Raw genomic sequence first — 13,178 nt, forward strand, 5'->3', positions numbered from 1 at the left:
TAAAAACAAAAAATTAGGCGGGCATGGTGGCAGACACCTGTAACCCCAGCTACTCGGGAGGCCAAGTCAGCAGAATCACTTGAACCTGGGAGGCAGGGGTTGCAGTGAGCTGAGATCACACCACTGCACTCCAGTCTGGGCAACAAGAGTGAAACTCTGTCAAAAAAAACAAAAAAAGAAAAAGAAAGGGTCTTTTGGGCAAGACCACACTGGTAACCACCTGACCCTGGCCTGAAGCAGGATCCCTCCCCATCCTAGGATGGCTTGGAAGAGCCTGGCCAATGAGGGGGCCGGGGAGGTTGGTGGGGGTTGAGATCAGGACCTTGGAGAGCGCCCCCATCAGCTTTCTCTGGGATATGGTAGGTTATGGCTTGTGGGAGCCAATGGGGACTTGGCTCCCACAAGCCATAACCCAAGGGAACCCCTTGACTCTGTCACCTTATCTCAGGAGGTCTGCCTTCAAGTCTTCCCTCGAGTGGAAGCATCTTGTGCTTTCTGCATTCCTTCATTTAAAAAGACATTTTTGGCATTTATTGATATATAATTCATATACCATAAAATTAGCCATTTGAAGTGTGCTAGTCAACAGTTTTTAGTATATGCACAGAGGTGGACAAGCATCACTACAACCCAACTGGAAAATACCTTTATTGCCTCGAAAACAAACCTGGTATTCACTAATAGTCACTCTATAATTCTTTGTCCTCGCCTGCAGCCCTGGGTGCCAGGTGAATCGGTTTTCTGACTCAATGAAGTTGCCAGTTCTGGACAAAAGGGAATCATGGTTTTCTGTGACTGGCTTCTTTTGCTGAATATGATGTTTTCAAGATTCATCCATATTGCAGTGTGTATTGGTGCTTCTTTTTTTTTTTTTCCTTTTTTTTTTTTGAGACGGGGTCTTGCCCTGTTGCCCAGGCTGGAGTGCAGTGACATGATCTCGGCTCATTGCAAGCTCCGCCTCCTGGGTTCACGCCATTCTCCTGCATCAGCCTCCTGAGTAGCTGGGACTACAGGCGCCCGCCACCACGCCCGGCTAATTTTTTTGTATTTTTAGTAGAGATGGGATTTCACCGTGTTAGCCAAGATGGTCTCGATCTCCTGACCTCATGACCCGCCCACCTCGGCCTCCCAAAGTGCTGAGATTACAGGTGTGAGCCACCACGCCCGGCCTTTTTTTTTTTTTTTTGACATGGCATCTTGCCGTGTCACCAGGCTGGAGTGCAGTGGTGCAATCTCAGCTCACTGCAACCTCCGCCTCCCGGGTTCAAGTGATTGTGATTCCCCTGCCTCAGTCTCCTGAGTGACTGGGACTACCAGCCCCCACCACTACACCCGGCTAATTTTTTGTATTTTAATAGAGACAGGCTTTCACCATGTTGGCCAGGACGGTCTTGATCTCCTGACCTCGTGATCTGCTTGCCTCAGCCTCCCAAAGTGCTGGGATTATAGGTGTGAACCATCACGCCAGGCCTCATTTTTTTTTTTTTTAATTAAATAAATTTTGAGCCAGGCACAGTGGCTCATGCTTCTAATCCCAACACTTTGGGAGGCTGAGGTGGGAGGATCACTTGAGGTCAGGTGTTTGAGACCAGCCTGGCCAACATGGTGAAACCCTGTCACCACTAATAATATAAAAATTAGCTGAGTGTGATGGCACATGCCTGTAATCCCAGCTACTTGGGAGGCTGAGGCAGGAGAATTGCTTGAACCCAGGAGATAGAGGCTACAGTGAGCCAAGATCACACCACTGCACTCCAGTGTGGGTGACAGAGCGAGACTCAGTCTCAAAAAAAAAATTTTTTTTTTTTAATGCCAAGCTTGGTGGCTCACACCTGTAATCCCAGGACTTGGGAAGGCAGGAGGGTCGCTTGAGGCCAGGAGTTCAAGACCAGCCTGGGCAACATAGCAAGACCCTGTCTCTGCAGAAGACCCAAAAATTAGCCTGGCATGGTGGTGTGTGCCTGTAGTCCCAGCTACTCAGGAGATTGAGGCAGGAGGATCACTTGAGCCCAGGAGTTTGAGGCTGCCGTGAGCTGTGATTGCATCACTGCACTCTAGCCTGGGTGACAGAGCTAGACCTTTTTTTAAAAAAAAAAAAAAAATATATATATATATATATTATATATATATACACACACACACATACACACACACACATACATAATATTTATCCATTTATTTACTTATTTTGAGTCTCCCTCTATGTCCCAGGCTGGAATGCAGTGGCGCCGTCTTGGCTCACTGCAACCTCCGCTGCCCAGGTTCAAGCAATTTTCCTGCCTCAGCCTCCTGAGTAGGTGGGATTACAGCTGCGCGCCACTGTGCCCAGCTAACGTTTGAATTTTTAGTAGAGACGGGGTTTCACAATGTTGACCAGGCTAGTCTCGAACACCTGACCTCCGGTGATCTGACCGCCTCAGCCTCCCAAAGTGCTGGGATTACAGGTGTGAGCCACAGAGCCCAGCCATGTATTTATTTTTTTGTGATTGGATCTCACTATGTTGCCTAGGCCAGACTTTAACTCACATCCTAACAGACAGACTAATACGCAAGCAAACACAGCCACAGACAACCACAGCTTTTTGCCTCCCACACCCCAGGGAAGGGTTCTGGGGGTCTCAAGCAATCCCCCCGCCTCAGCCACTTGAATAGCTGGGACTACAGGCATGAGCCAGCATTCCTGGCTTCTTCATTCTTTTTCATGGCTGAATAATGCTCCGTTACATGAATAGACCACAGTGTGTTGATCCGTTCATCAGTAGGACACTGGTTTGTTTTCACTTTTTGCTATTAGGAATAATACTTCTGTGAATGCTCATGTGTAAATTTTTGTGGTGGCATTTCATGCATTTTTTTTTTTTAATGTATGTTCAGTCGTTTATTATTTAAAACTGACATTTTGGAAAACAACTCGTTTCTGCACCTACCACCTTCTGTTAAATTAGACCATGTTCTTACTAACCTTATTTCCCTTTCCTTTTTGTAAAATTGAAGTAAGATTCACACAACCTAAATTTAATCATTTAAAACTGAACAAGAGGTTGGGCGGGGTGGCTCACGCCTATAATCCCAGTACTTTGGGAGGCTGAGGTGGGCAGATCACTTGAGGTCAGGAGTTCAAGGCCAGCCTGGTCAACATGGTGAAACCCCATCTCTACTAAAAATACAAAAATGATTAGCCCAGCATGGTGGTACATGCCTGTAATCCCAGCTACTCGAGAGGCTGAAGCAGCAGAATTGCTTGAAACTGCGAGGCAGAGGTTGCAATGAGCCGAGATCATGCCACTGTGCTCCAGCCTGTGTGACAGAGCTAGACTGTCTCAAAAAAAAAAAAAAAAGTAGTCTTTTAAAAAATATTGGCCGGGCGCGGTGGCTCAAGCCTGTAATCCCAGCACTTTGGGAGGCCGAGACGGGCGGATCACGAGGTCAGGAGATCGAGACCATCCTGGTTAACACGGTGAAACCTCGTCTCTACTAAAAATACAAAAACTAGCCGGGCGAGGTGGCAGGCGCCTGTAGTCCCAGCTACTCGGGAGGCTGAGGCAGGAGAATGGCATAAACCCGGGAGGTGGAGCTTGCAGTGAGCTGAGATCCGGCCACTGCACTCCAGCCCGGGCGACAGAGCGAGACTCCGCCTCAAAATAAATAAATAAATAAATAAATAAATAAAAAATAAAAAATATTTAAACATTTTAAAATGAACAATTCACTGAAATTTAATAAATTTCCAATGTCATGCAACCACCACCACGTTTATTCAGCTTTGAGCAAATATTTATGCAGCACTTACTGTATGCAGCCTGAGCAAGACAGGGGTCGTGCCCCAGGGAACTCACACCCCAGGGGACAGACTAATATACAAGCATACACAGTCACAGACAACCACAGCTTGTTTGCCTCCCACATGCCAGAGAGGGATCCTGGGGGGCTCAGCCCTGGCGTTTGGAGGAGGGAGAGAGAGGGTCCCAGTGTGGGCCGGGTACCCGGCCCCCTGCCTGGACCCATCCTCTCCTGCTGTCCCCAGACCATAATGAGTGTGCCACCAGCACCATGTGCGTCAATGGCGTGTGTCTCAACGAGGATGGCAGCTTCTCCTGCCTCTGCAAACCTGGCTTCCTGCTGGCGCCTGGCGGCCGCTACTGCATGGGTAAGCCTGGAACAAGACTGGCCAGCCGAGGGGAGAAGGGAGGTGGGGAAGCAGAGGGAGGGGGAGGAAGAGAAGAGGGACCGGACAGGGACGGGATGAGCATGAGAGAAGAGAAGAGAAGGGGTAGGGAGAGAAAGAGGAGGAGGGAAAAGGGAAGAAGCGAAGAACAAGAAAAGGAAGAAAGGAAGAGGCACATGCCGTGGCTCACGCCTGTAATCGCAGCACTTTGGGAGGCCAAGGCAGATGGATCTCTTGAGGTCAGGAGTTCGAGACCAGCCTGCCCAACATGGTGAAACCCCGTCTCTACTAAAAATACAAGAAATTAGCCGGGCATGGTCGTGGGCACCTGTAATCCCAGCTACTTGGGAGGCTGAGGCAGGAGAATTGCTTGATCCTGGGAGGTAGAAGTTGCAGTGAGCTGAGATTGTGCCATTGCCCTCCAACCTGGGTGACAAGAGTGAGACTCTGTGTCAAAAGACAAAAAAAAGAGAGAGAGATGGGTTATAAGGTGGGGAGGGGCCAGGTTCATCTGTGATTCTAGCACTTTAGGAGGCTGAGATTAGAGAATCACTTGAGGCCAGGAGTTCGAGACCAGCCTGGGCAACATAGTCAGACCCCATCTCTACCTAAAAAAAAAAAAAAATTAGCTGGGCATGGTAGCATGCACCTGTAATCCCAGTACTTTGGAAGGCTGAGGCAGAAGGATCACTTGAGCTCAGGAGTTTGATTGAGACCAGCCTGGGCAACATGATAAGACTCCAATCTCAATAGAAAAATTTTAAAAATTAGCCGAACATGGAGATGCACCCCTGTAGTCCCTGCTACTCAGGACGCTGAGGCAGCAGGACCGCTTGAGCCCAGAAGATGGAGGCTGCAGTGAGCTACGATCACGCCGCCGCACTCCAGTCTGGGAGTCAGACCCTGCCTTTAAAAAATTTGTTTAGGCCGGGCGCGGTGGCTCACACCTGTAATCCCAGCCCTTTGGGAGGCTGAGGTGGGCAGAAGGTCAGGAGATCGAGACCATCCTGGATAACACAGTGAAACCCCATCTTTACTAAAAAAAAAAATACAAAAAATTAGCCAGGCGTGGTGGCGGGCACCTGTAGTCCCAGCTACTCGGGAGGCTGAGGCAGGAGAATGGCGTGAACCCGGGAGGCGGAGCTTGCAGTGAACTGAGATTGTGCCACTGCACTCCAACCTGGGCGACAGAGCAAGACTCCATCCAAAAACAAAGAAGCAGAGAAGAAGCGCTGGGAAAATGGAAATGGTGGGAGATGGGGAGGGGAGAGAGGAAGGGAGCAGGCTGGAACCCATCCCCGTGCCCCCACGGCTTCTGCAGACATTGACGAGTGCCAGACGCCCGGCATCTGCGTGAACGGCCGCTGCACCAACACCGAGGGCTCCTTCCACTGCCATTGCCTGGAGGGGCTGTCACTGGGCACGGATGGCAGCATGTGCGTGGACACGCATGTGCAAAGCACCTGCTACGGGGCCATCGAGAAGGGCTCCTGTGCCCGCCCCTTCCCTGGCACCGTCACCAAGTCTGAGTGTTGCTGTGCCAACCCAGACCATGGTTTTGGGGAGCCCTGCCAGCTTTGTCCTGCCAAGAACTCCGGTGAGCATCTGGCTGCCTGATCCCCATGGCCTCCTTGGTCTGAGTGCCTCCATTGGTCCTCGCTTGTGGTGGGGGGTTGTAGCTCCCATGGAGTGGGGGCTCTTCTCACAAAGAGGCTGAAGGGAGTTGCTTTCTCTCCGGGGTGTGGAGTTACGTCTTAGTCCCAAACTCTTGCCCAAGACCAGGGGAGCTCGTCCTTGCCTATGGCTGAATCCAAGCCATGGCTAAGCTCCCTGACCCATCTCACTCTGTCCCTTCGTCCCCAGCCGAGTTCCAGGCACTGTGCAGCAGTGGGCTTGGCATTACCACGGATGGTCGAGGTAAGTGGAGCCCAGCCCCTCCAAACAGCAGCCAGCCTACCCCTACCAGATGTGGGGAGCACTGTGGTCAGGGGCCGTTCGGTTTGCCTGGGGTTCCCGTAACAAAGTGCCCCAGACCGGATGGCCTCAACAACATAAGTTGATTCTCACACTTCTGGAGGCCAGAGGTCAGAGATCAAGGTGCGGGCAGGGCTGGTTCCCTCGGAGCCTTTGAGGGAGACTCTGTCGCAGCTTCTGGTGGCGGCCGGCAATCTTTGACGTTTCTTGGCTCATAGAGGCGTTGCCCCGTTTCTGCCTCCACCTTCACATGGTGTTCTCCCTGTATGTGTGTTTGCGTCCAAGATTACCCCCACCCTTTTTCAGAGATGGGATCTCACTGTATTGCCCAGGCTCAAGTGATGTGGTGCCATCACAGCTCACTGCAACCTTGACCTTCTGGGCTCAAGCGATACCACCTGAGTAGCTGGGACTGCAGGCAGTCACCGCCATGACCTGATGAATTGTTTTTCCTTCCTTCCTTCCTTCCTTCCTTCCTTCCTTCCTTCCTTCCTTCCTTCCTTCCTTCCTTCCTTCCTTCCTTCCTTCCTTCCTCCCTCCCTCCTTTCCTCCTTCCTTCCTCTCTTTCTTTCTTTCTCTCTCTCTCTCTCTCTCTTTCTTTTCTTTTCTTTTCGTTTTGCTCTGTTACCCGGGCTACAGTGCAGTGGTGGGATCTTGGCTCACTGCAACCTCTGCCTCCTGGGTTCAAGCGATTCTCCTACCTCAGCCTTCCAAATAGCTGGGATTACAGGCATGCGTCACCACGCCTGGCTAATTTTTTTTTTTTTTTTTTTTTTTTAGTAGAGACGGGGTTTTGCCATGTTGCCCAGGCTGGTCTCAAACTTCTGGCCTCAAGTGATCCACCCACCTCAGCCTCCCCAAGTGCTGTGATTACAAACATGAGCCGCCATGCCCAGCCAATTTTTTAAAAATTTACTTTTTGGCCAGGTGTGGTGGCTCACGTCTGTAAAGCCAGCACTTTGGGAGGCTGAGGCGGGTGGATCACTTGAAGTCAGGAGTTCCAGACCAGCCTGGCCAACATGGTGAAACCCCATCTCTACTAAAAATAGAAAAATTAGCCGGGCGTGGTGGCTGTAATCCCAGCTACTTGGGGGTAATCCCAGCTACTGAGTCACGAGAATTACTTGAACCAGGGAGGCAGAGGTTGCAGTGAGCCGAGACTGCACCACTGCACTCCAGCCTATGTGACAGAGTGAGACCCTGTCTCAAAAAAAAATTTACTTTTTATAGAGATGGGGTCTTGCTATGTTGCCCAGGCTGGTCTCAAACTCCTGGGCTCAAGCAATCCTCCCACCTCAGCCTCCCAAAGTGGTGGGATTACAGGTGATAGCCACCGTATCTGGCCTATAATTGCTTTTATTTTTATGATAGTGCCACTGTATGAATGTCTGCTCCACTATCTCCAAACTGGAGATAATTTGGCCCCTGCCCTGCCGAGGTCATTTCACAATGTCTGGAGTAATACTGGGGCGAGGTGGGTGCTACTGACATCTCATGGATGGAGGCCATGGAAGCTGCTCGACATCCTAAAACGCATGAGATGGCCCTCGCAGCAAAAAATGATCTGGCCCCAAATGTGAGCAGTGCTCAGGCTGAGAAACCCTGGTTTAGAGAAAAATGAGGCCGGGTCTGGGCTGGAGCTCTTGCCTTGGGGAATCTGACTTCTAGAGACCCCTGGGGCACCGGGACACACCCTCCCTCCTCCCTCCGCAGATATCAACGAGTGTGCTCTGGACCCTGAGGTTTGTGCCAATGGCGTGTGTGAGAACCTTCGGGGCAGCTACCGCTGCATCTGCAACCTGGGTTATGAGGCAGGTGCCTCAGGCAAGGAGTGCACAGGTAAGCACACCACCTGGAGGGTGGATGCACGGCCAACCTCCTCTACTGCAGACTCCTCACCCCCTCTCCCACACCCACCCCACAGACGTGGATGAGTGTGCCCTCAACAGCCTCCTGTGTGACAATGGGTGGTGCCAGAATAGCCCCGGCAGCTACAGCTGCTCCTGCCCCCCCGGCTTCCACTTCTGGCAGGACACGGAGATCTGCAAAGGTATAGGGTCCCGGGCTCACGTGGGTTTGTGCACACACACACACATGCCCCGACATACTCTGTGTGTAGCGTGTGCACACAAAGACATGCACACCCTCAAAGATGCTTACATGTTACCTCTATTCACACACACGTATGCTATATGTAGTGTGCACACACACATATATACACACGCTTCGATACTCACACATGTTGCATGAGGTATGTACACAAGACACATATGCACACACTCAGAAACATCCTGCGCACAGCCACACTCAGACATGCATGTTGCATGTGTCATGCATACATAAACCCAGACACACTACACATGCTGTGTACATGCAGACAAATACATTCAGACATGCTGTGTGCATGTGTACACAGACATGCATACTCAAAGACACTTGCATATGTACCTACATTCACACACATGCACTCAAAGACATGCATATACTCACATTTACATACACACTTACTCTTTTTTCTTTTTGAGACAGAGTCTTGCTCTATCACCCAGGCTGGAGTGCAGTGGCGCGATCTTGGCTCACTGCAACCTCCGCCTCCCAGTTCAAGCGATTCTCCTGCTTCAGCCTCCTGAGTAGCTGGGATTACAGGTGCCCACCACCACACCCAGATACTTTTTTTTTTTTTTTTGAGACGGAGTCTCGCTCTGTCACCTGGGCTGGAGTGCAGTGGCCGGATCTCAGCTCACTGCAAGCTCTGCCTCCCGGGTTTACGCCATTCTCCTGCCTCAGCCTCCCGAATAGCTGGGACTACAGGCGCCCGCCACCTCGCCCGGCTAGTTTTTTGTATTTTTTTTAGTAGAGACGGGGTTTCACCATGTTAGCCAGGATGGTCTCGATCTCCTGACCTCGTGATCCGCCCGTCTCGGCCTCCCAAAGTGCTGGGATTACAGGCTTGAGCCACCGCGCCTGGCCTTGCAATAATTTTTGTATTTTTAGTAGAGACAGGGTTTCACCATGTTCGCCAGGCTGGTCTCGAACTCCTGACCTCAAGTAATCTACCCACCTCAGCCTCCCAAAGTTCTGGGATTATAGGCGCGAGCCACCATGCCTGGCCCATACACTCATTCTCACACTTCCCACACTTGTGGTCCCAGTCACACACAGTTGTACACACTCGGGGCACACATTTATACACACATCCCAGAAGTCCTACTCGAACTGTGGAGTTTGGAGAGCTTCCAGGTGGATGGACACATCTGTGTGCTGGCAAGGTGGCACGCCCAGAGCAGGCACGGAAATTTCACGTCTCCTCCCAGATACCCCGCACCATGCATCTCTTCCATCTGGCTGTTCATCATTTGTAATATCCTTAATATCCTTTATTTTTTTATTTTGTCTTTTTGAGACAGAGTCTTGCTCTGTCACCCAGGCTGGAGTGCAATGGTGCGATCTCGGCTCACTGTAACCTCTACCTCCTGGGTTCAAACAATTCTCCCGTGGTTCAAGAGATTATCCTGCCTCAGCCTCCCAAGTAGCTGGGACTGCAGGCGTGCACCACCACACCCGGCTAATTTGTATATATATATATTTTTGAGACGGAGTCTCACTCTGTCGCCCAGGCTGGAGTGCAGTGGCCGGATCTCAGCTCACTGCAAGCTCCGCCTCCTGGTTTATGCCATTCTTCTGCCTCAGCCTCCCAAGTAGCTGGGACTACAGGCACCCGCCACCTCGCCCGGCTAGTTTTTTGTATTTTTCAGTAGAGACGGAGTTTCACCGTGTTAGCCAGGATGGTCTCGATCTCCTGACCTCGTGATCCACCCATCTCGGCCTCCCAAGTGCTGGGATTACAGGCTTGAGCCACCGCGCCTGGCCTTGCAATAATTTTTGTATTTTTAGTAGAGACAGGGTTTCACCATGTTCGCCAGGCTGGTCTCGAACTCCTGACCTCAAGTAATCTACCCACCTCAGCCTCCCAAAGTTCTGGGATTATAGGCGCGAGCCACCATGCCTGGCCCATACACTCATTCTCACACTTCCCACACTTGTGGTCCCAGTCACACACAGTTGTACACACTCGGGGCACACATTTATACACACATCCCAGAAGTCCTACTCGAACTGTGGAGTTTGGAGAGCTTCCAGGTGGATGGACACATCTGTGTGCTGGCAAGGTGGCACGCCCAGAGCAGGCACGGAAATTTCACGTCTCCTCCCAGATACCCCGCACCATGCATCTCTTCCATCTGGCTGTTCATCATTTGTAATATCCTTAATATCCTTTATTTTTTTATTTTGTCTTTTTGAGACAGAGTCTTGCTCTGTCACCCAGGCTGGAGTGCAATGGTGCGATCTCGGCTCACTGTAACCTCTACCTCCTGGGTTCAAACAATTCTCCCGTGGTTCAAGAGATTATCCTGCCTCAGCCTCCCAAGTAGCTGGGACTGCAGGCGTGCACCACCACACCCGGCTAATTTGTATATATATATATTTTTGAGACGGAGTCTCACTCTGTCGCCCAGGCTGGAGTGCAGTGGCCGGATCTCAGCTCACTGCAAGCTCCGCCTCCTGGGTTTATGCCATTCTTCTGCCTCAGCCTCCCAAGTAGCTGGGACTACAGGCACCCGCCACCTCGCCCGGCTAGTTTTTTGTATTTTTCAGTAGAGACGGAGTTTCACCGTGTTAGCCAGGATGGTCTCGATCTCCTGACCTCGTGATCCACCCATCTCGGCCTCCCAAAGTGCTGGGATTAATTTGTATTTTTAATAAAGATGGGATTTCATCGTGTTGGCCAGGCTGGTCTCAAACTCCTGACCTCCATGATCCACCTGCCTCAGCCTCCCAAAATGCTGGGATGACAGGCATGAGCCACTGCACCCAGCCTATAATATCTTTCATAATAAACTAGTAAACATAAGTTAAGTATTTCCCTGAGTCCTGTGAGTCACTCTAGCGGATGATCAAGCCCGAGGAGAAGGCAGAAATTCTGGAGGCCCCGATTTGCAATTGGCATCTGAGTGGATGACAGTCTTGTGGGACTGAGCCCTCAGCCTGTGGAGTCAGACTTCAACTCCAGGCAGATAGCATCAGAATTGAACTATAGGGCACCCTACTGGTGTCGGAGAATTGGGCAGTTTGGCAAAAACAAACAAAAAAATCCACGTCTGACCACTGATGTATTCTGTGTTGTGTTGTGTTGTGTTGTGTTGAAGGTGAGAGTAAAAATACAGTTTTGGCTGGGTGCAGTGGCTCACGCCTAGAATCCCAGCACTTTGGGAGGCCGAGGCGGGCGGACCACCTGAGGTTGGGAGTTTGAGACCAGCCTGGTCTACATCATGAAACCCTGTCTCTACTAAAAATGCAAAAAAAAATTAGCCAGGCAAGGTAGCACATGCCTGTAGTCCCAGCTACTTTGGAGCCTGAGGCATGAGAATCGCTTGAACCCGGGAGACAGAGGTTGCAGTGAGCCGGGATGGTGCCACTGCACTCCAGCCTGGGCAGCAGAGCGAGACTCTGTCTCATAAAAAAGAAAAAAAAAAGAGAGAAAAAAAGGAAAACAGTTTGGCATTTCCTGTCTCTTACAGCGTGTACACACACAGCTCAGCACACACGTGTGCTTGCACACGCATTTGATTCCAGTGCCCTCTGCACACTTGTGTATTTGGGTGCACCCTATGCCACTGGGTACAGCAGTCCCTTGGGGGAGGAGGGGTCCTGGCCAGGTAAGGCTCCTCCTCCTGCAGTTCATGGCCTGGTGGGGGGCTGTCCCTGCAGATGTGGATGAATGCCTGTCCAGCCCGTGTGTGAACGGCATCTGTCAGAACCTGGCTGGCTCCTACACCTGCAAATGTGCCCCTGGCAGCCGGCTGGACTCCTCTGGTACCATCTGTCTAGGTGAGCGGCCCCAGAGCCTGATGGCGTTCCAGAAGCTGGGCATCTGTGGGTCAGAGTGCAGGTGTGGGCCCGGCAGGTGAGACAGGTGACCTGCCTTTTCTCCCCAGACAGCACCAAGGGCACCTGCTGGCTGAAGATCCAGGAGAGCCGCTGTGAGGTGAACCTTCAGGGAGCCAGCCTGCGGTCCGAGTGCTGCGCCACCCTTGGGGCAGCCTGGGGGAGCCCCTGCGAACGCTGCGAGATTGGTAACATCCTCCTCGGGGCCTCCCAGGTGCCCACGGGAAAAGCCCTCAACGGGGTGGGTCCCCCCTGGGGCTGGCATGAGAGAATGACTCTGCTCTTCATTCTCGTTTTCCAATTGCAGACCCTGCCTGTGCCCGGGGCTTTGCCCGGATGACGGGTGTCACCTGCGATGGTAACTCCCTGCCTGTGTCCAGCTCACCCCCACTCCAGAGCCCACACACCACCAGTTGCATCACCCCCATGGGTGCCACCTCCAGCCCCGCCCTGGAGTCTTTTACGATGGGGACAGACGTTCTCCCTCCCTGGTCCCCAGGCCTTCTTGACAGTCCCCAATCCCTGTCCCCATCCCCTTCCTTCCTCCCCAAGGACAACTTGAGACCCCAGGGGAATGGCCAGCCAGCACCCTTCCCCTCCCTGGACTCTATGGCTTTCCCTCCTCCCTTACTTTCTGCCACTCAGATGTGAACGAGTGTGAGTCCTTCCCGGGAGTCTGTCCCAACGGGCGTTGTGTCAACACTGCCGGGTCTTTCCGCTGCGAGTGTCCAGAGGGCCTGATGCTGGAAGCCTCGGGCCGGCTGTGCGTGGGTGAGTCCAGGGGAGGTCCACACACGGGGCCACCCGTCTTTCCTTCGTTCCCTCCACCCGCAGCAACTCAAGGAACAAGAGAGATTTTTTTTTTTTGAGATGGAGTCTCGCTTATGTCGCCCAGGCTGGAGTGCGGTGGCGCGATCTCGGCTTACTGCAACTTCCGCCTCCCGGGTTCAAGCCATTCTCCTGCCTCAGCCTCCTGAGTAGCTAGGATTATAGGCACGCACCACCACGCCTGGCTAATTTTTGTATTTTTAGTAGAGATGGGGTTTCACCATGTTGGCCAGGCTGATCTTGAACTCCTGACCTCAGGTGATCT

General features: G+C 52.0%; 1 protein-coding gene across 2 annotated transcripts in view; it reads left to right on the forward strand.

Annotated features, from left to right (window-relative positions):
* Positions 1-13,178, forward strand: part of FBN3 (fibrillin 3) — an 89,701-nt gene that overhangs the window by 14,450 nt on the left and 62,073 nt on the right. For both annotated transcript variants that reach the window (XM_033197579.1, XM_033197580.1), the window contains exons 14-22: positions 4,025-4,147; positions 5,487-5,762; positions 6,029-6,082; positions 7,853-7,978; positions 8,064-8,189; positions 11,909-12,028; positions 12,136-12,273; positions 12,393-12,443; positions 12,731-12,856. In XM_033197579.1, coding sequence (XP_033053470.1) covers positions 4,025-4,147; positions 5,487-5,762; positions 6,029-6,082; positions 7,853-7,978; positions 8,064-8,189; positions 11,909-12,028; positions 12,136-12,273; positions 12,393-12,443; positions 12,731-12,856 — 1,140 coding nt within the window. The remainder of the gene's footprint in view (positions 1-4,024; positions 4,148-5,486; positions 5,763-6,028; positions 6,083-7,852; positions 7,979-8,063; positions 8,190-11,908; positions 12,029-12,135; positions 12,274-12,392; positions 12,444-12,730; positions 12,857-13,178) is intronic.

The sequence above is a fragment of the Trachypithecus francoisi genome, unplaced genomic scaffold (assembly GCF_009764315.1).
Source record: "Trachypithecus francoisi isolate TF-2019V2 unplaced genomic scaffold, Tfra_2.0 Lachesis_group5, whole genome shotgun sequence".
Lineage (NCBI taxonomy): Eukaryota > Metazoa > Chordata > Mammalia > Primates > Cercopithecidae > Trachypithecus > Trachypithecus francoisi.